Source organism: Macrobrachium nipponense, chromosome 12 (assembly GCF_015104395.2).
Source record: "Macrobrachium nipponense isolate FS-2020 chromosome 12, ASM1510439v2, whole genome shotgun sequence".
Lineage (NCBI taxonomy): Eukaryota > Metazoa > Arthropoda > Malacostraca > Decapoda > Palaemonidae > Macrobrachium > Macrobrachium nipponense.
In genome coordinates, this window is record NC_087205.1 from 49,493,682 (window position 1) to 49,513,981 (window position 20,300).

The following is a 20,300-nucleotide window of genomic DNA, read 5'->3' on the forward strand; positions in this document are numbered from 1 at the left end:
ATAGGATGTGAGTGCAGTTAGAAACTAGAAATTTGGCAAATTTGGTCTTATCTGCTTGCAAGATCTTTACCCTTATCCCTACAGAAGGAAATGTAAACACTGTTGGTATCAAAAGGATAGTTTTGAGTTAAGAATTCTCTAATTCTTTAGTCAGCAGCAGATAAATTGTATATGAAAGGATTAGTGCGAAGAGTAAGAAATGTTCAGAAATTTTTTTTATTGTTTTAGGTGTAGACGTGACTTGTTAAGACGAGGGAGTTTTGAAATGAATAATGTTGAAGTAAAATTTTTATAAAAGGCACTGATTAAGATTATGTACTATAGATAGAAACAGATAAGGTTTTTTTAAAAAGTTCAATCATGTTCTTTCAATGATGGGATATAGTAATACAGTGTCTCATTCTGTTGGTACTAGCAACAGAATGAGCCATTGATGAGCTGACTCTATAGAATACTGTGCAGGTTTATGAAGACAATGAAGGAATGTTAGAAGGACCAGAAGAGTGTGAACAGGACATTACATACTGATATCATACTCTTCATTTCTTGGTATCAAAGACAATAACTTGAAGACACAATTTTTACCGGTAAAATTTCAATAAACAGCGTAAAAATAAGGTCACACCACTTTCACAAGTTGATGGCTAAGCTTTGGTTGGTGTGCTGCACACATTTCCACAATGCACTGAAATACCATGTGGCTTTGGGTAATAAGGCATATTGAATAATGTAGTATTTTCAGTTCATTTGTGTTAAAAGTTCTTTTACTCCATATTTTCTAAGTTCATTGATTTTGATAGTATTTAGTAAGCAGTTTTCAAGTTGACATACCAGTGAACTGAAAAACTTCAATGGATTATGTAGTTTGTAACACTTATGGGATAAAATGCGAAGTTGTGGTCCATTCTGAATTTTCTTGGCCAATAATGTCAGTGCATGCAAATGGATTCAGTTGCATCTAGTACAGTATTTTAAGATTTTGCTAGTTTTGGATTTAGGATTATGTATGAATTATTTTTTATCTTAGACGAGGAGAACTAAACATCATGTAGGAAATACTGGGGATATGGATTAACATTTTATGGCACAGTTGCACTGTAAAAAACAGGTTTTGACATAGGAAAAACCTGTTTTTGGTAGTCACTGTTGAGTCCTCAAAGGATTTACCCTATATGGTGTGTGCCAGCGTCCCATGGTGACTAGACTGTTATAAAGAAATATGTTTTAGCCTGGTCTTGTAGCCGGGTATTATGCTATAATGATAAACACTATGACACGTGATAGAGTATAATGGACTCAAGACAAGAAGGCATTTTTTCTTGTCCTCAGTGAAGCTGTACCCAGTTTTCCTATGTCAAAAACTGCCGAAGAAGTGACTGTTGCGCATGCACATCTCCCATCTTGTTTTATGATCGGGTCAGTTAAAAGACTAAGACATATTACTCTGTTGGTCAGTGCAGGCTGAACCTTTACCCAAATCCCATGACTTTTCGCCAGGGAAGTGGGAGGTTTTGAGGACTCATCAGTGATTACCAAAAGTAGGTTGTCCATATGCAGAACAAACCTTTGGTCTTAACAATAGGATAATCTTCAAGCGCTAGCTGGAAACCGGTAAAAACAAGGAATCTGTGGCATCTGGTAACTCATGCATATAAGCAGTGGATGTTTGGTCTTAGACCAAGCTCGGATCCTCGCGATATGCTAGTCTTTCTTTTACCACCTTGGAGAGCTGAGTTTCGCTTTGCTCTCCTTTTTCAAGCCGTTTTTTTTTTATTGTAGCCTGCGCTTTATTTCTTTTTATTCAGCCTAGAAGATCTGTGGACATCGTTTTAGACAGGCCTTTGCTGCAGTGTTGAACTTCTTTGGGACAGATACTGTTGCAGTAGTTATGTCTTTATCTCTGCATCTGCATCGCTTACGTTATGGGTGATAGGCTAGTCTGTCTTCTAAGAGAGTATTGCCTTTTTAGAGAGACAGGACCCCTTATTTTGCTTTAGTGCTTTGATTTGAAAATATGTGTATTGACATTTATGCTTTTATGTATCTTTCTCATATGTCTGGAAGCTTCGTAATGTTTTAGTCTTTCAGAATGTGTGTGCGTTTCGTGATGTTCAGGACAAATTTTAATGGTGGACGATTCAATCTTCCCTTCTTCTTGTAGGGCCAGTTGTGTTTGTTGTCTCGCCTCTTTCCCTCATTTTAGTAGGATTGGGGCGTGGGCGGTATGGCTATCATCTGTCTTTCCCTCCATCCTCACATATTATAATTATTTTAGTCTCAGGTTACATCCTCTTCCTGAGGGAGAGAGAAGTTTTGTTTATTTACAGTTTCAGAAGTTGTCAGCCCTGTTTCTCATCTGGAACCTGGCAGCGGCAGCTTTCTCCCATAACTTGAGAGCTCCCTTTGCTTCCATCTGACAGAGATGCCATTTCACTATATTTGACTTGTGTGTTTGTGCTGTGAAGAAGTGAGATTTCAAAGTAGTCAGTGCTGTTGGTGATGGGTTCCTTGCTGTTTCAGAGCCCCTTCCTGCCAAACAATTCATGTCATCGTGCGGGGATGCCAACCTTATGGTTTGCTGTGAACATTGTTTTTGTATGATGTTCAACGTAGCAGTATATTTGTAATACTATTTTGTTTTACGTTTTCTGCTCTACTTAAATGTTATTTCGCTCTGTGACAGTTCTGCTGTATGACTTTGTGAATGGGCTTGTGACTTTATGGGTTCTGCCGACTGCATAGTTGTCACTGCTCTGAGCATAGATCTCTCCCCATATTTCTATGACGATGGTTTTTTTCTTGAAGATTCATCATTATCTGTCATGTATACGTATCCTAGGAGTCCATCTGGTTACTGTAGGAGATGTCAGGATGCTCTATTTTGCCATCATTACTCAGTGGTGTGGTTGGTATGGTATTAACATTCCACCTCGGTGGTCGCGGATTCGATTCTCGGCCATTCCATTGAGGAGTGAGAGATGTGTATGTCTGGTGATAGAATTTCACTTTCGACGTGGTTCGGAAGTCTCGTAAAGCCATTGGTCCCGTTGCTGAATAACCACTGGTTCCATGCAACGTAAAAGCACCATACAAACAAAAGCCATCATTACTGTTACCAAGACCCTGGCCTTGATCTACATTCCAATGTCGTGATGCCATCTGCCTGTGATGTCCGCTTAGGTGACATCTCTGAAATGACTTTCAACTTCGTCCATGGCACCATCGCTGTCTGTTATAACCAGCAGTATGATCTTTCTGGAACTGGTATTTGTATGTATAAGTATATCTTTAAGGACATTACTACATTTTATGGTAAAATAATAATATACAGTACTAGTTTACAAATAATATTAAGTTTAATGAGATTAAACAGTAATAATAACATTCTCTCTCTCTCTCTCTCTCTCTCTCTCTCTCTCTCTCTCTCTCTCTCTCTCTCTCTCTCTCTCTCTCTCTCTCTCTCTCTCTCTTTCTTACTTACGTATGTTTATTTGTTTTCTAGTATAAATAAATGATTTACCTTATAACTAATTTTCTAGTATTAATAAGATTAATTAAAAATAGCGATTACCAGTCTTTTTATCCACGTGGAGGAAGGTGGGCGGGGGAGTAATGACAGTTTGATATATGTATTGGCGGAGGGGTAGGAGTGGAGTTTAGGAGTTATTTCTCTCTCTCTCTCTCTCTCTCAGCTCTCTCATCTCTCTCTCTCTCTCTCTCTCTCTCTCTCTCTCTCTCTCTCTCTGTTATTGGCTGTAGGTATATATTTTTAATGGTAAAATGTTTAAGATGACTTTGAAATGATATTAATAATATAACTTCAGAGATTAACACAGTAATAGGTTAGTAATTTTAGGTATATTTGAAGTAGGATGTTATTAAAGGTCTACATTTGGTATCTGAACTTTCAAGATAGGCAGTTATAAGCATTTTCAGTGGTGGTTCTAACTATTCGCGGGTTTTAACTATTCACGGGGGTGTCTGGTACACATCCCCCGCGAATACGGGGGACACTGTATTTGTAAGGATGGCATTTTGCCTAATGTCCATCCTTCCTCTGTACATATTTTTTATACCTTAAACTAAAATGTAGAGCATTTCACGGCCTAACCGCCTATATATATATATATATCATGTAAAAAGGTACTCTGCACGAAGATATACATATGTATATTTTCAGCTGCAAAGAAACACAATCGCAGTGGGGTCCCCGTCCCTTTTTGTATGTGCATGCATGACGGACACTACGTTTCTATCCGCACTGCTGCCTCATATACAGCCATCTCAGTTACATTAAAAGCAGACAGTATCACCTGAAAACAGGCGCTAATAATCACCTTCCATGATGGTTTTCATCACCAGCCACTGGAGCAGTAGGCCAAAGCTGAGTCCACTCAGCTTCAGTGGCTGGCAGTTCCCGTCACTAAGAAGGGAGTTTATTTTTAGCATCATGCTTGTATGTATTGTTGAAAATCCTTATGCCTAAACTGGAAAATTATCCTTTAGATATGGTTTATGTTATATCTTCTTTGCAGAAAGTACTGGAGTTGGGTGGATACCTTGCCCGCACTAGTGTAGAAGCTACACATCTTGTTATGGGAGGTGCCTGTGCCTTGCGTACAATCAAGTTCATGTGTGCAGTATCATGTTGCCAGTACATAGTGTCATTGCAGTGGGTGATAGATTCTCACGCTGAAGCAAGATTTCTGCGTAAGTATTAAAATATTTGTTTGTTCATGAAACTTACCTGTCAGATATATATATAGCTGTATTTTCTGAAGTCCGACAGAATTTCAAAAACCTTCGGCACACGCAGTGGTCGGCCAGGTGGTTAGTACCCATTCCCACCGCTGGGAGGCGGGTATCAGGAACCATTCCCATTTTCTATTCATAATTTTTCTGTCGCCGGTACTGGAAACACCTGTTTTCAGTACCTCCGTCTTAGGATTTGGAAACTTCATTGCCGCTAAGTATCCTGATTGTCTTTTGATTTATTTACTTGGATTTGTGGCTAGGCATACGCTATCTTAAATTGATTTGAATTTGATTCATTTTTGCATAAGATATCTGAATCTAGTTAGGCTAGGGTGTGGCTACCGAAAGCTTCGGTAGATCCGCCCTTAGTATGCACGAGGGGTATGGGTCTTGCTTCTTTGTGGAGACTTTGTCTAATTCCTTAAGAAAGAAGTATGATTCGTATGTACGCAATTATTCAGTAAACAAAAGTCAGGGTAGTGAACCTGCTAATCTACCTGTAGACTTCTTTTTGCCTAGCCCTGTAGTATGGCCTACGGGCTATGAATGTGTCTGCGAGAGGTGCTCGCTCTCCTTCATTGTTGTGAAGAGTGCTACTTCTGTAGGTGATACACCCTGTAGTGTTGCCTTCGGGCCCTAAAACAGTGTCTGGAGAGGGTGTTTCCTTTCTCTGATACGCTCTTGATTCGTGACTTGGAATCGGAAGTGCTTGCTTTAGAGAGCAAAAGTGAAGTTGCTAAGTGCAGTGACAGTGCCCCTTGTGTAGTGGATCTAGGCCGGGAGATCTGCTTGACTCCCAGGAACAGGGAGAGAGCATGTCGAAAGCCGAAGGAGGGTTACGAGGAACCCCCACCGATCGACGTGCTTCGTTAGACCCTGAAGATATCTCCCAGGCTGCCAAAGTTGCGTGCATGTGCACGAATTTCCTGAAGGATTGTTTTTCTCATCCTCCAAAGCGTCCTCCCCGCGCACGGGGTTGGAAGCTTTCGGAAGGACTCACGCCCTCTAAATAGAAGCTTTATAGAGGAGGACGCTTCACTTTCTCTCTCTATCTCTCTCATCATGCGTTTCAGTGAGAAGTAATAAGGCGAAACACTCGCCTGAACATGTGTCGTCTTTCCACCGAGAAATACGAAAAAGAGTCGTAGTAGCAGGATGATTTCTTTTTGTGCGCGGACGTCCGAGCTTTGTTCTGTGAGAATAAGAGGCGTTCCCTCGCCCCTCGTATTCTACACGATCAACCCTTCTCCTGAGATGCTTCGTGCAGTCGGATTTTTCTTTCTCCGAGATGTATCCTCGCTCTTCCCTGAAGGCAGTTTCTCTCGCTTGTTTTGACGCCTGTCAGGAGCGTGTCGCTTTTCTGCACGCTTCTTTGGACGCTCGGATGGACGCCAGGCTCGCGCGGGTGCACGCCAAGCGCGCGCCAGTGGACGCCGAGCGTGCACCAGTGGACGCCGAGCGCGCGCCAGTGGACGCCGAGCGTGCACCAGTGCACGCCAGGTGTGTCGCCTGGCTGAACGTTTTCTGTTGAAACTCTTCAAGCTCTTTGTTTCACATTTGGCCTAAAGAATTTTTACCTCTACCTTCGTGATAACCTTCTACCTCACCTCAAAGAATGTGAAGTACGCAGTGCTTCGGAGGAAGCTTAAAGTGAACAGGCAACTTCGTCTTCGAAACCCAGCAAAGACATCGGGTTTCGTGAATTCAAGAGGTCTCTGTCAATTAATATTGCTTTTCGCAAAGGTGGATGGAGTTAAGGAAAGCTCAAGGGAAGATCTCGTTTGCTCTACCCCAGTCAAGACTTTGTGATAAGGCAGTTACGGGTTATGTAAAAGCTCGACGTCCTGCACGTCACCCCTCGAGTAGGTTCCTTCACGTGGTGAGGGGGTAAGGGACTGCCTTCAAGTTTCGAAGGCCGGATCCTGACGGAACGCCTACAAAACTTTTGGCATTAATTTGCGTGGGACCTTTCCACTTTCGAAAAATTTTCTCTGCTTGGGTGAGTTCCCTGGGAGGGGTTCGTGGGTTTGGTGGGGGGTTTGCATTCGAAGCTAATTGTGGGAGTTGTGGTGGTGAGTCGCCACCCAATACGGTTTGGACCCAAGAGATGGTGATGGGATTTTCCCATTGTTATCTTAAGGGCAGAACCATCTCCAGGGATCCAAGCCATCGGAATCCAGGGGGGTATGGTTTTTGGGATGGGACTCCTGCTTTGTCCGGAAGCCCACCAATATGTTTTTGGAGTGGGGAGTCTGTCCCCATTAGTTGGGGTAAGAACTCCCAGCAGGCAGATTGGCTACTACCTGGGCCACTGCAAGGCATATTTGGTGCGATCCCCGAAAGGGTATGGTATGGGGCAGACCGTGGGGGAAGCAAAACTTCTATGTGTGCCAAATTGGTGGGGGGAGAATGTCGGACCCTGTCTAGTCCGCGGATACCTGTTGTCTTAAAAAGCCAGTTGTTGTGTGTGTGTATATTACCCCCCCCCCTTTGTTTTGTTCCCCCCCCCCCTTTTTTTTTCTCCTTCAAACTAACATGGATAATATGTCTAGTACATTGTCCCTGGATCCCCGACTCTTTGGCACCGTGACAACCTTAGGCTTGGATAAGGACCTCCCTTTGCATCCCCAACCTCCTCCAATGAAAACATCAAAGATTCTTTGGATTGTTACTACAAACCCTTATGTAGTTCAGACAGAGGAAAGAATAGCAGATTTAATAATAGAAATAAGACTGCAATCCTGATATTGGAATTTTACTTGGATCTCAAGAAACTGAGACTTATAGATAAATACCTTTCTCTTGATCTCGACAAAAGCATAAAAGAACTGAATATATTTGATGTCCATAGAGATATTGTAAAATGCATTGGCAGAGAACCAAAGATAGCCTCTCAAGGTGAAGGAAGCTTGCTTGTGGAAGTTTCATCACCAGATGAAAGTAGAAAAATTAACCTGTCTACAGGCGGTCCCCCGGGTTACGACGGGTCCGGCTTACGACGTTTCCGAGGTTACACGCTTTTTCTTAAATATTCATTGAAAAATCCGCCCTGGGTTATGACGCTTGTTCCGAGGTTACGAAGCTGACGCTTCCGACGCTCCGAGTTTACAACCTTTTAAAAAACACATACTATGATAAGTAAGAATCCTTTTATAGTTTTTTAGCACAGTTTTCTCTCTCTCTCTCTCTCGCTCTCTCTCTATCTCTTGTATTTTCCAATGAAAATAATCGCTATAATTCTCTCTCTCTCTCTCTCTCTCTCTCTCTCTCTCTCTCTCTCTCTCTCTCTCTCTCTCTCTCTCTCTCTCTCTATACTACAAAGATGTATGTTTTTTAGTATGATAAATAAATGATTTACTATTTTCAATATTAATATTAATTTATACAGCAATAATATCAATTCATTAAAGAAAATACCATAGTGAATTAGTAAGATTTTAGCTATTTAGAAAATTATGGAAGAATGAAGAAATCCCAGTCTTCTTCAAGTAACTTCCAGTAACCTTTTCTCGAGATTCAGGTACTAAAAACTGTCAGATATATCAAGTTCTGTGACAGCCAGGAGGGGGAAAATTTTGGGGGAAGAGCTGCAGTGTTGCAATCACTTGGTCTGACATTCCCCCCCCCCCCCCCCCCCCCTCCTCTCTCTCTCTCTCTCTCTCTCTCTATCACTGAGACTCGAGATTTTTTATGTACTTGTACTATTGTTTTTCATACTTTCAAATAATAATAATAATACTGTAATTACAAAATTCATATGTGATAGTATTTTAAAGAAATACAATACGTACTAATCTATCCATGTCACTTTTAATTAAGGTTAACTCTCTCTCTCTCTCTCTCTCTCTCTCTCTCTCTCTCTCTCTCTCTCTCTCTCTCTCTCTCTCTCTCTCTTTTGCCACACAAGATAATAATGGGTCATAGTGTTAAACTCCCTCCCTCTCTTTCGCTGGAAGCGTTTATAAGTATTTTTTGAGAGAACAGAGAGAGATAAACACTCTCTTTCTCTCTCTCTCTCTCTCTCTCTTCTACCGAGATGAAAGAATTTTTATGGTACTAGTATGTAAAATGTTTATTGATAATTTCAGTTATTTATAATAATAATAATAATAATAAAACTTTAATTACAAAATTCATAATGGTCGTATTTTAAAAAAGAGATGAAAACCTGACCTTTCCATTTCACCTTGTAAGGATAACCTTCCTTCTTTCTTACTGAGATGAGAGAATTTTTATGGTAGAGCACGTGTTTATTTATATTTCCAAATAATAATAATAATAATAATAATAATAATAATAATAAGAAGTAGTAATAAGTACGATAACTAATTTTCAAAAGAAAATTCTTCCCTTTGTCTTTTCTGTATCAATTTTTCCCCACCTCAACTCGAGTGACACTCGAGCTTAACAATGCCATAACAATGGTCAACGAATTTAATGGTTTTATGTAATCTCTCTCTCTCTCTCTCTCTCGCTCTCTCTCTCTCTCTCTCTCTCTCTCTCTCTCTACCCCCCCCCTCCTCTCTCTAATCTCTTACTGAGATGAGATCATTTTCATGACGTGTATGTAATAAGTTTATCATTAATATTTTCCAATAATAATACTATAAGTACAAAATTCATATCTGAGTATTTTAAAAAACAATAATCATTCCATTTCTCTCTTTTAAATACTGAAGGATAACTCTCTCTCTCTCTATCTCTCTCTCTCTCTCTCTCTCTCTCTCTCTCTCTCTCTCTCTCTCTCTCCACAAGATACTTGTCATACATTTGGTGTTTCTATTTCTTCCTTTTATCTCTCTCGCATCTCAGCAAAGAATTGATAGACAGACAAACATAATTGCACAGTCCTCTCTCTCTCTTCTCTGGAGAAATATATGTATTTATGGGAGGGGGAAAAAGTTGCCTACAGACATCATTTCAATCTATTGAAACTGTAAGGAGTTATTTCTCTCTCTCTCTCTCTCTCTTGTATTTTAATGAAAATATACAGTAATTTGTGAATACACAGTGTTGCACATGAAAAAGTAAATTAGTGATATTTTAGAGATAGGGCCCTAAGAAAAAAATTGCAAATTAGTAGTGAAATTTTCCCCTGTGGACATGTTTTCAAGAACTGTGTTCCGGCTTACGACGATTTTCGGGTTACGACGCGTCTTAAGAACGGAACCCCCGTCGTAACCCGGGGACCGCCTGTATTAGTGCTGTAGAAGGAAGCACAGCAAAATGCACTCCTCACAAAACAATGAATCAGTCTAAGGAGTAGTGTATACTGAGGACACTCTCCGGAAGAATTTGCTGCAACCAAAAGGTGGTAGATGTGAGACGAATCAAGAAAAAAAGTATTGGGAATATTACATCCAACACCTACTCTGATTACTCACCTTGATTGTTTGAGACTCCCTAAATTTCTGAAAGCTGCATGGCTTCACCTGCCAGTTAGACAGTATATTCCGCTCCCAGAGATGTTTCCATTGCCAAATGTTTGGCCCTTTGATAACAACATGTAGGAAAAAAGAAAGGAATGAACCAGCCATATGCTTTAACTGTGGAAGAAAAGAGCATGATTGTGAACTTACTCCATGCTGCCTAATTGTTGGGGAGACCATAATGCAGCACATAAATCATGTATCAAGTATCTCATTGAAAAAGAAACACTTTGTATCAAGACTCAAGAGCGCATTACCTTTAAAGAAGCAAAACAAAAGACTTTGCAGAAATTCAACACCCAGAAGTCATTTGTAGATGCAGTAAAAGGAAATGAGGAAAGACAAAAGAAATTGAATCTTAAAAAGTGTAATGAAGATAAAGAAGAAAAAATGGATGCTGGGAAAATTGTCAACAGAGGACTTTAAGTGAAGAGTCTGTAACAATGCCTGAATCAAAAGTCAAGCACCTTGAGAAAGGAGATACATCCGTAGAAAAGTTGATTCAAAACAAAAAATGAGTAAACCTTCACCATCCTGTGGTTCAGCTGACCCTCATAGAACATCGGAATTAATGGAAAATAATGAGTCGTATCCCACTATTTTATCATACAAAACAGCAGCAACAAATGTAGAACCTAAGGCAAACAAAATGTTACACTCAGTTCAGCTTGGTTTAGACAATAAAATTAGACTAGCTGAAAATGATAAACCAGATACTGCAAGGGTCGAAGATAATACTAAAGATACTGCTGTTTCAAATACCATCATAAGTGATCACTTGGTACATTCAAATGACCCCCTAAGTACTCCTTCGACATCTGGAACTGTACCAAAAGTCCGTCACAAAACTCAGATGTCATCTTCGAAGAAAAAACCTAATAAAATAATCTTGGACAGGGGATCATCCTCTAGAAAATAGGTACTTTCTCTGCTATACTACAATGGAACTGCCAGGGACTTCGCGCCAAATATGAAGAGCTACTATGTTTGATTAATACTTATAATCCAGTATGCCTAGCACTACAAGAGACTATGCTAAGCAACAACAAAATGCTTACTCCTAAAGAGTTTTTTGCATTCCACTCCCAATTCCCTATACAGGGAAATTCGGGTGGAAGTGCTCTTCTTGTAAGACGAGATATTGCTCACTCAAAAATACAGTTGCAAACTCAATTACAAGCTGTAGCTGTCAAAATTCACTTACAAAAGACTTACACAATTTGTTCATTGTATCTCCCTCCTAATAACCCAATACTTGAACGACAGTTAACACACTTGTATGAACAGCTACCCTGACCATTTCTGATATTGGGAGACTTTAATGGTCGACATGAACTTTGGGTGACATTTTAACAAATCAAAGAGGAAACCTTATCTTATCATCAATAGAAAATTCAGATATGACCCTTTTGAATACTGAAAAACCCACTCATTTTCACATTCAGACTGGTGCATTTTCATGTATTGACTTATCTATCACCAGTTCTGATACATTCATTGACTTCAACTGGGAGGTATTGGAAGATCTATACGGCAGTGATCATTTTCCAATTGTCATCAGAACTGAGAAATATGAGCCAGTATACAGAATGCCTAGGGTGTGTACCATAAAGCAAATTGGCCCCTTTTTCGAGGACTCAGTTATACTGAACTAGAATGCAAAAGATATGCCAACAATAGGAGAAGCAGTGTTCTATTTAAGAACAATGATTTTTTACGTTTGCAGCAGAAAAGGCAATCCCAAAAACCAGTGGAAATTGCATCGGAAGCCTGTTCCATGGTGGAATGTTCAATGCAAAATAAGACATAAAGCCATGAGAGCAGCTTATACTAGGTACAGAAGACATCGCTGTGAATGCTACTTGATCTCCTTAAAAAAGGCTCGAGCCAAATTCAGATGGCAAATAAAGCATGCGAGACGAGAATCATGGGCACTTTTATATCAACAATTACCTGGAAAACACCTATGACCAAGATCTGGACAGTTATTAAGAAAATAGCAGGAAAGTACAATCCTAGTCCCCTTCCAGTTTTAAAGTCCACGGTGACTTATAACGATGACTCAAAGGCTGTAAGCAATGTTTTTGCAGAACATTTGCAATGATATCAAGTAAGGATGAAAATTCTCCATTCTACAGGGAGAGTGTTAGCAGAGTCTGAAACACTTGATTTTACCTCTTTTAAATCTGAATCATATAATATGCCTTTTACCATGGAGGAATTTTTATTTGCTCTTGGTAACAGTAAAAACACTGCACCTGGACCTGATGAAATTTTATATGAAATGATCAAGAATACTTCAAAGGAAACTAAATTTTTTATTTTAAGTATTATTAATAGAATTTTTAAGGAGAGTGGTTACCCTAGTGTTTGGGAAATAGCAACAGTTTTACCCTTTGTCAAGCCAGGGAAATAATTAAAAAGAAAAAAAAAAAAAAAAAACATTCAAGCTGCCTACAAGCTATAGACCCATTACTTTTAACTTCCTGTTTTTGTAAACTTATGGAAAAATGGTAATTTTAGGTTGGTATGGTTTTTAGAATCAAAGAAGATTATACATCATCTCAGTGTGGCTTTCGCCGTATGCATTCTTGCACAGATGTATTGATACGTTTGGAGAATACAATTTGTCAGGCATTTGCTTCCAAGCAGCATTATGTGGCGGTTTTCTTTGACCTGGAAAAGGCGTATGATACTACCTGAGGCATGGAATTATGAAAGTCTTGCATGAAATTGGTCTGCGTGGAGAACTACACTTTTATTAAAGTCTTTTTAAAAAAACCGTTATTTTAAAGTCGGAGTAGGTAGTACTCTGTCTAATTTGAAAGAAACAAGAGGAAGGAGTACCACAGGGAAGTGTGTTAAGTGTCACTCTGTTTGCCTTAGCCATAAATGGGATAGCCTCAAAAATTCCAAAAGATGTAATGTCAACAATGTTCGTTGATGATTTATCTATTTCGTGTGCTGCATCTAAAATGTCTGTTGCAGAGCGAAAACTCCAGTTGGTAATAAATAAAGTTAACAGTTGGGCAGCTGAGCATGGTTTAAATTTTCCTCTGCCAAAACAGTTGTTAGCATTTTTGCCGTATCAGAGGGGTTCATCCAGACCCAGATCTGTTTTTAAATGGACAGAGACTCGCATGTGTACAGGAAACAAGTTTTTAGGCCTCATCTTTGACAGCAGGTTGACATGGGAAGCTCATCTCAGGAGCCTCAAAGTCAAATGCATGAAGGCCTTAGATGTTTTAAAAGTCTTAGGTCATACAAATTGGGGGGCTGATAGAAAGCACTTGTTACATGTTTATAAAGCAATAGTTGCTTCAAAATTGGCATATGGGTCAGAAATCTACTCATCAGCTACGACAAGGAGATTAGATACTTTGAATGCAGTTCATCATGGGGGAATTAGAATTGCCAAACAGGAGCCTTTAGATCCTCTCCAATATCTAGTTTTTTATTATGGATGCAGGTGAAACCTGCCCTTAGATTTGATAAGAAAATTTACCCTGTTGAAATAAATTTGGTACCGGCATATCAGAGAACTCCTGAGTCCTTAGCTTACAATACTGTTTTTATAGGCAATTTTTGTATTTATGAAAATATGCTTCATATCCAAAGCCTTTTGGATACAGGGTAAAATATGCATTAGAGGGCTCAATATAATAAAAGGAAAAGTAATTCCAGCAAAATTTTCAAGATTCCCTCCATGGAAGGTGCCCTCTGTGAAATATTGTAAATGGTTTTCTGGTTGCAAGGCAGACTGTTCAGGTGATATTCTTAAGCAGATTCCTTGCCATGCATGCTGGAAAACATGATAACTCAAGGCAATTCTTTACCGATGGCTCCAAATCCAGTGCAGGTGTTGGGTTTGGAGTGGTATACCCCTGACAGTAGTGTTAGTGGTGCATTACCAAGTTGTGCTTTCTATTTTTACTGCTGAACTTTTTAGCATTTTAACAGCCCTAAAGAAAATTGTAACTTTAGAAGGAGATAATTTTACCATTTTTAGTGATTCCAAGTGCCTTGGAAGCTTTGGCATCTTTTTAATCCAGTACACCCTGTGGTACTGGAAATAACAGAGTGGTTGTTTTTATTAAAACAAAAACAGAAGGTAGGTTAACCTACACTGGGTTCCTTCACATGTTGGTATTGTTGGAAATGAACGAGCTGATGAATTGGCTAAGTTAGGTACATAAAAAAATCCAAAAAGTATAGCAATTCCCTGTTCAGACTACATTCCTGAAATTAAAAGACTGTAGAATCAGTTTGGCAATTCTATTGGACAATAGAGAGTAATAATAAAATGAGAGAACGCACTGATGAAATCAAACCCCTGGCTTATTTTAATATGTTAGAAGGACCGTCGGAAAGAGACTGCATTATGTAGGTTACGGATCGGCCACACACGGATTACTCATGGGTTTTTAATGAACAATGACCTGAACCATTTTGTGAGGATTGTCTTGTTCCCCTCACAGTAAACATTTAATAGTAGAATGCCCCAGCTTAATATCAGCACAAGGAACCGTCATTTTAACGTAGTGGGAAGAATGGATCTTTAAACTAGATGCCATTATAGGTAGAGATTTTAATGAGGATAAGCTTTTTAGTTACCTTGAGAAGCAGGTCTTCTTGAAAAAATTTAGGTTAGTTTGGTCAAGATGTTTGAGTTTGTGTATGTGTTAGTATGTGTCAGTGTATATCATTTGCTTTTAAGTCTTTTTAGATCAGGAAATTTTTATGTACATAAAATTTACCTCCAATTGATATATCTATTACCATATATAATGTTTTAGTACTTTTAATATCTATTTATTTTGACAGAACTCTGTAGAATTTGGAAGTTTGCTGGGTGCCTATGTTGCTTGTATTTTTTGGTTACAATTAATTTGAAATAGGTGTGTAGGTGAGATAGGTATTTTGTGTGTTTTGGGTTCGCTGTAGTTCTCTGACAGATTTTTATATAAAACATATTTATAGCATTTTAATTGACTTTTTCCTTTGCAATTCCTTTTAATGATACAGCGTCAATAACCTCGTCGTTGCGACGCCAGTAAGAATTAATAAATCAATCAAATCCTGCATGTCATGACGCTCGACTACGTTCGGTAGGATTCTTGCAAAAGCACTCATCAAGAGGACGCTCTTCAGGAAAGCGCAAGACAGGACTTCCTTTGCCATACTGCCAATAAATTTAAGTTGCAAGCTTTTTGTCCATCTGAAAGGGCTTTTCAGATGATAGATTTTGTTAGTTCCTAAGTTCGGGACTACGCTGCCGAAGTTGAACATCGGGTCCTACCTGCCGAAAGCCCAGTCTCTTATCAGGATTCTTGCCCCCCTTCCTCGATTGATACGGGAATGGGAAAAATAATATGCTCGACTTCCTGGATTACGTTTTGTCAATTCAGTGACTTTCCCCCATTGACAATATACTATCGTTTTGTCAAGTAAGTGGGTATCCCCTCATTGACAAAATATCTCTTTGTCCCGTAAATGGGTTAGTTCTCATTGACAAACATCTCAATAACTGTATATTGCGTAAAGCGGGATAAGCTCTTTTTTTTTGACAAGATTCGTAAGAGCCCTCATTCATCAATCGCAGACTCGTACAAGTAATAGACTTGTAGACTACGTCAATGAACGCTTATGTCCAATAACATAAGAAGCTTGAGCTATCCGCTTCGATTCTCTAAGATTTGTTCAATAAACTTGCCTGTCAGATATGTATGTAGCTGTGTTTGCAAATTCAGCTATAGATATGTCTGCCAGGTAAGTATGAACAAACTTTTATTGTATCATAACAATTTCATAGTTTGCCTTGCGTTATTTTACTACTGGTTGGTTCAAGTCATATACGCTTGCTGTAGTTACCTCTTCGGATGACAACCGAGAGGTCTATTGTCTTTTATTTTAAGGGCATTTAATAGTTACTCCCTGCAGCCTACCAGGAGTTTCCGATTTTTCTTTTACCGTTGTATGATAGTGTTATGACGACACAAACGCACTTCTACATTTAGCGCCTTCTGTTTTGCTTAATTATACCAGCTTGAGAGTCTCTTTCTGCTCAAAAATAACGGACCTATTTCTTCGTAGATTAGAGTAGCTGGCAACCCACGCATAATGGTAAGAGACGACGAATGTAAGCTGCTGCTGTCACTGTCCGCTCCAGTCCAACCGAGCCAGTCCCAGCTCGTTCGCTGTCATGCGCGGTAGGTTACGTCTCTCTCTCCTGCAGGATTGACTGACTAACCGTATCTCTGTGCTGGCGGTTACGTCTCTCTCTCCTGCGGGATTGACTGACTAACTGTATCTCTGCCCTACAATCACGGACTTTAGCCTAAGATTGAGGGGATTTCTTACATGAATGAATAAACATTGCATTCGTTTTGCCTTACTATGTTCAACAGAGATATCTCTTAATCCTTTCGGTGCTCATTACCGCACGGTATAGGACTACGAGTCTACCGCAACATTGCACTATTATATGCTCTCCTGCTTAGGCAAAGCGCAGCCTTATTAGGGAAGTAAGCATACTCGGGGAGGGAATGGATGAGCTTGCTGGGGACCATTTCCTTCCTGAAGAAGTTTGTTTCCCTGAATAGACTGCAATTCAGACCTCTACAGTTTTTTATTTTTTCCTACCAGAAACTGAAATTTTATTCAAGATCTAGGAATGATTCTGAACATCTCTCGGTGCGTCAAGTATCACCTGAGGTGATAGAAAGAAGGTGCCGGACATCTGGATAGGGTTTCAGATGTCCTGGATCATAATCTGAAAGAAGTAGAAGCAATTCGGTCGTCCCTCCAGTCCTCGAAACGAGTTTTTGGAACCAGTGGTCCAGATCAACTCTGATATTCCACAGCTCTCTCATATCTTAAGAAGTATCTTCTCTCGGTCCCTGTTCGAGTTTAGACGAGAAAGAGCCTATTATAACAAGAGGCGTAGAATGTAACGATCCTCTAGGTCGTTACAGGATTGCAAAAGTCTGTACGAATCGTCTCGATCGACGGCAGCAACTACTGACTTCCGAGTGGAATCTTTCTTTAGAAGTATGTTGAGAGTTGTGGAGACTTTAGGGACGTCCTTTCATTCATCTCTTCGCTATGTTGAGGACGAAGAGGCTTCTTCTTCTCGCTCCCTTATTCTCGATCCGGGATCGGTACCATTAAACGCCATCCTATGATATTGAACGGGGATGGATGTTTAGTCTTTTCCCCTTTTTCAAACGCTTAGGAAATATAATAAGATGATTTATGACGTCACAGGGAGCGACAATAACGCTGATCGCCCCATGTTGGCCTTCAGATCCTGGGATTCACAGAGGTCACGTCCTTCCTAGTTCACTTTCCAAGGACCTTTTCCGAGAGAGTCGGTCTACTCTAACTCGAAAGGTACCTATAACCTCTCCGCTCTGAGTCTGACTACGTTCAGACTATCGAGATGTTGACAGGAATAAGATTACCGTCTTCCCTTTCCGTCTGAAGAATGGGATAAGCTGGCAGTCACAACTATTAAAGAATACGCAAATATGTTGTTGACGGCCTTTGGGCTCAGAGATTTGCTTCTGTCAAACAACAAAGCCCTTCACGATCTTTGAGTTCTGTGGAATCTCGAAACTCGCTACCATCTACTTTTTGTTTTTTCTCCTCACCTGTTTTCTCGGAGTCAGACACTCGTGCGAGATCAGGCGACATATAGTAGCCCTGAGTTTCTTGTTGACGAAGTCGGTTGCGTTTATACACCCCCGATGATCGTGTAACATGAGACCAGGTTGGACTGTCAGGCATTCGTCCTTTGGGACTGAATCGCCTTTTTGCTCCTCGCTCCTTTCTCCTGGCACCAGAAGCTCGAGTCAGGAGTTGCTCAGGAGTTGATTTGCTGACGACGTTGGGTTGCGTTGATACACCCCCCAAGGTTTGCTTAGATTGAATCGCCCAGGCAGTCCAGACACTCATCCTTCAGCGAAGAATAGTGCCTTATGGTCTTCAGGGAACAGCCTTGCTGTCCTTGATTCGTCTGACTGGTCAACTGGTCGGTCACCTGACTTTTGTGCATGTCCAGATCGAAGCTTTCAATATGGAACTTAGACGTAGTCTGAAGTTCTTGATGCCAAAGCATTCGAACCTCTCCTACCTGTTAGCTTCTTGCATGTGATCAGGAAGGCCTTCTTCTAACCACCCTAGATACAACAAAGAGGGTTAGTGAGATTTTAAGCCATTGTCACAAGTTTTGGCTTTAGAGAACACAAGGCGGTGTGCTCTCTAAGCCTTCCGTTGTGGCCTAAGAATGGAAACCCGTCTTGTCCTTGGGCCAGGAGCTTGGAATCAAGGATGGCACAAGTTAGTGGGCAGGAGCCAGAGAGAGTCCTGTGCCCTGTCGGGTCTCTCAAGTTTTATCTACATAAAACTCATGAAAGTCTAAGTCATTCGGGCAATCTGCAGTGTTCCAAAAAATACCAGACTTGCCCATATCGAAGAACACCCTGGCTTTAGTGTTAAGGAGTTTTTTCAAAAAGGCTCCTTCATTGTGTTTGCACAAAGATTTGAAATCTTTTGATCTGAATGCTCACGAGGTGAGGGCGCGGCCTCGGAAGCATTTCAACAGAGCATGGCACTCAGCAACATCCTGAGTACTTTGCTTTAGCGAAGCAACTCTGTGTTCACTTCACACTCCCTGCGGGATGTGAAGATGGTATATGAGATCTGCTGCTCACTAGGGCCATACGTGTCTGCAGACACAATCTTGGGGGCAAGAAGTACCACTCATCCTATCCTGTAGAAAATGGTTAGGAAGAGCTCTTAATTTAGTTGTTGAGTCGCCGCCAAGGGCGACTTCTTAACTCTTAAGCCTTAGTTAAAACACCTTAACTTTGGCTAGGTTGGTCAGGTGGTGATATATATATATATTTATTTCACTTCTTAGCCCTCATGGTATGGTTAATATGGTCTAGTCACATTGTGGTCTCGCCCCTGTTGACAGATCATCTGGAGTGCACCAGCTATATAGGTCTCTACCTCGCTGGCAACTCCAGTAGCACAAGCAGACTTACGTGGGAGTAACCACGAAGCCAGCTATGCTAACAGGTGGAACCAAGATGTAAATCATCTGCATGCATTTGTTTCCCAAATCCTTCTATTCTGTCCCTTCCCACCTCCAACTGTGGGATTTAGCTATATATATATCTGACAGGTAAGTTTCATGAACAAAATGATATTGTTATGATACAATAAAGTTTGTTCTTACTTACCTGGCAGATATATATAATCAAGTACCCACCAACCTCCCCTCAGGGGACAGTGGAAATAAAAATTATGAATAGAAAACGGGAATGGTTCCTGATACCCGCCTCCCAGCGGCGGGAATGGGTACTAACCACCTGGCCGACCACTGCGTGTGCCGGAGGTTTTTGAAATTCTGTCGGACTTCAGAAAATACAGCTATATATATATCTGCCAGGTAAGTATGAACAAACTTTATTGTATCATAACAATATCATATTTGTAATATAAGTTATTTTATTGTGATTATGTGTGAGCATGTCATGCGCAAGAGTATTTTTTTGTTCATTAAGTCATGTACAGTATTCACAAAGTTTGTAACCCTTGTCTTTTCAAAATTATGGAAAAGATAGTACTATCCCATAAGTGTTTATCTTGCATGTTTTATGGAGAAAATCAGTTAGGTTTACCCCCCGTGACTGTGCTTTCAAAACTTAAAACCCTACCATAGATATGGATGTCTACAAGAAGTATTTGCTTCTTGCTGTGTTTTTTTTTTTTTTTTTTTTTTGACACTTCAGGGAGCATGACATTTTACAATATGTATCTGAAGGAAAGACTTGATAGTATTACCCTATCATATCAATATTTTTATAAAATTACATAGATTTCAAGTACAAATTGGAGCAATATTGTCAGGCATAGGGTGCCAGAGGAAGGGTTTCCACAGAATTTTTAAAATCCATATGAGTCAAAGGTTTTTACTCGATACATAGTTTTGTCAGACTACCTAATAGTTTTAATAATAAGAATAAGATCTCAAGAGTATAATAACTAAGGGTTGCCCTCTATCATTGGATACAAAGGGGAGTGCAAGTATAGTATAATTTTAAGAAT

At 40.1% G+C, this 20,300-nt stretch overlaps 1 protein-coding gene across 1 annotated transcript in view; it reads left to right on the forward strand.

Annotated features, from left to right (window-relative positions):
* LOC135224520 (PAX-interacting protein 1-like) overlaps window positions 1–20,300 on the forward strand; it is a 363,885-nt gene that overhangs the window by 273,926 nt on the left and 69,659 nt on the right. The window contains exon 15 of the mRNA XM_064263576.1: window positions 4,536–4,710. Within this exon, the coding sequence (XP_064119646.1) occupies window positions 4,536–4,710 (175 nt within the window). The remainder of the gene's footprint in view (window positions 1–4,535; window positions 4,711–20,300) is intronic.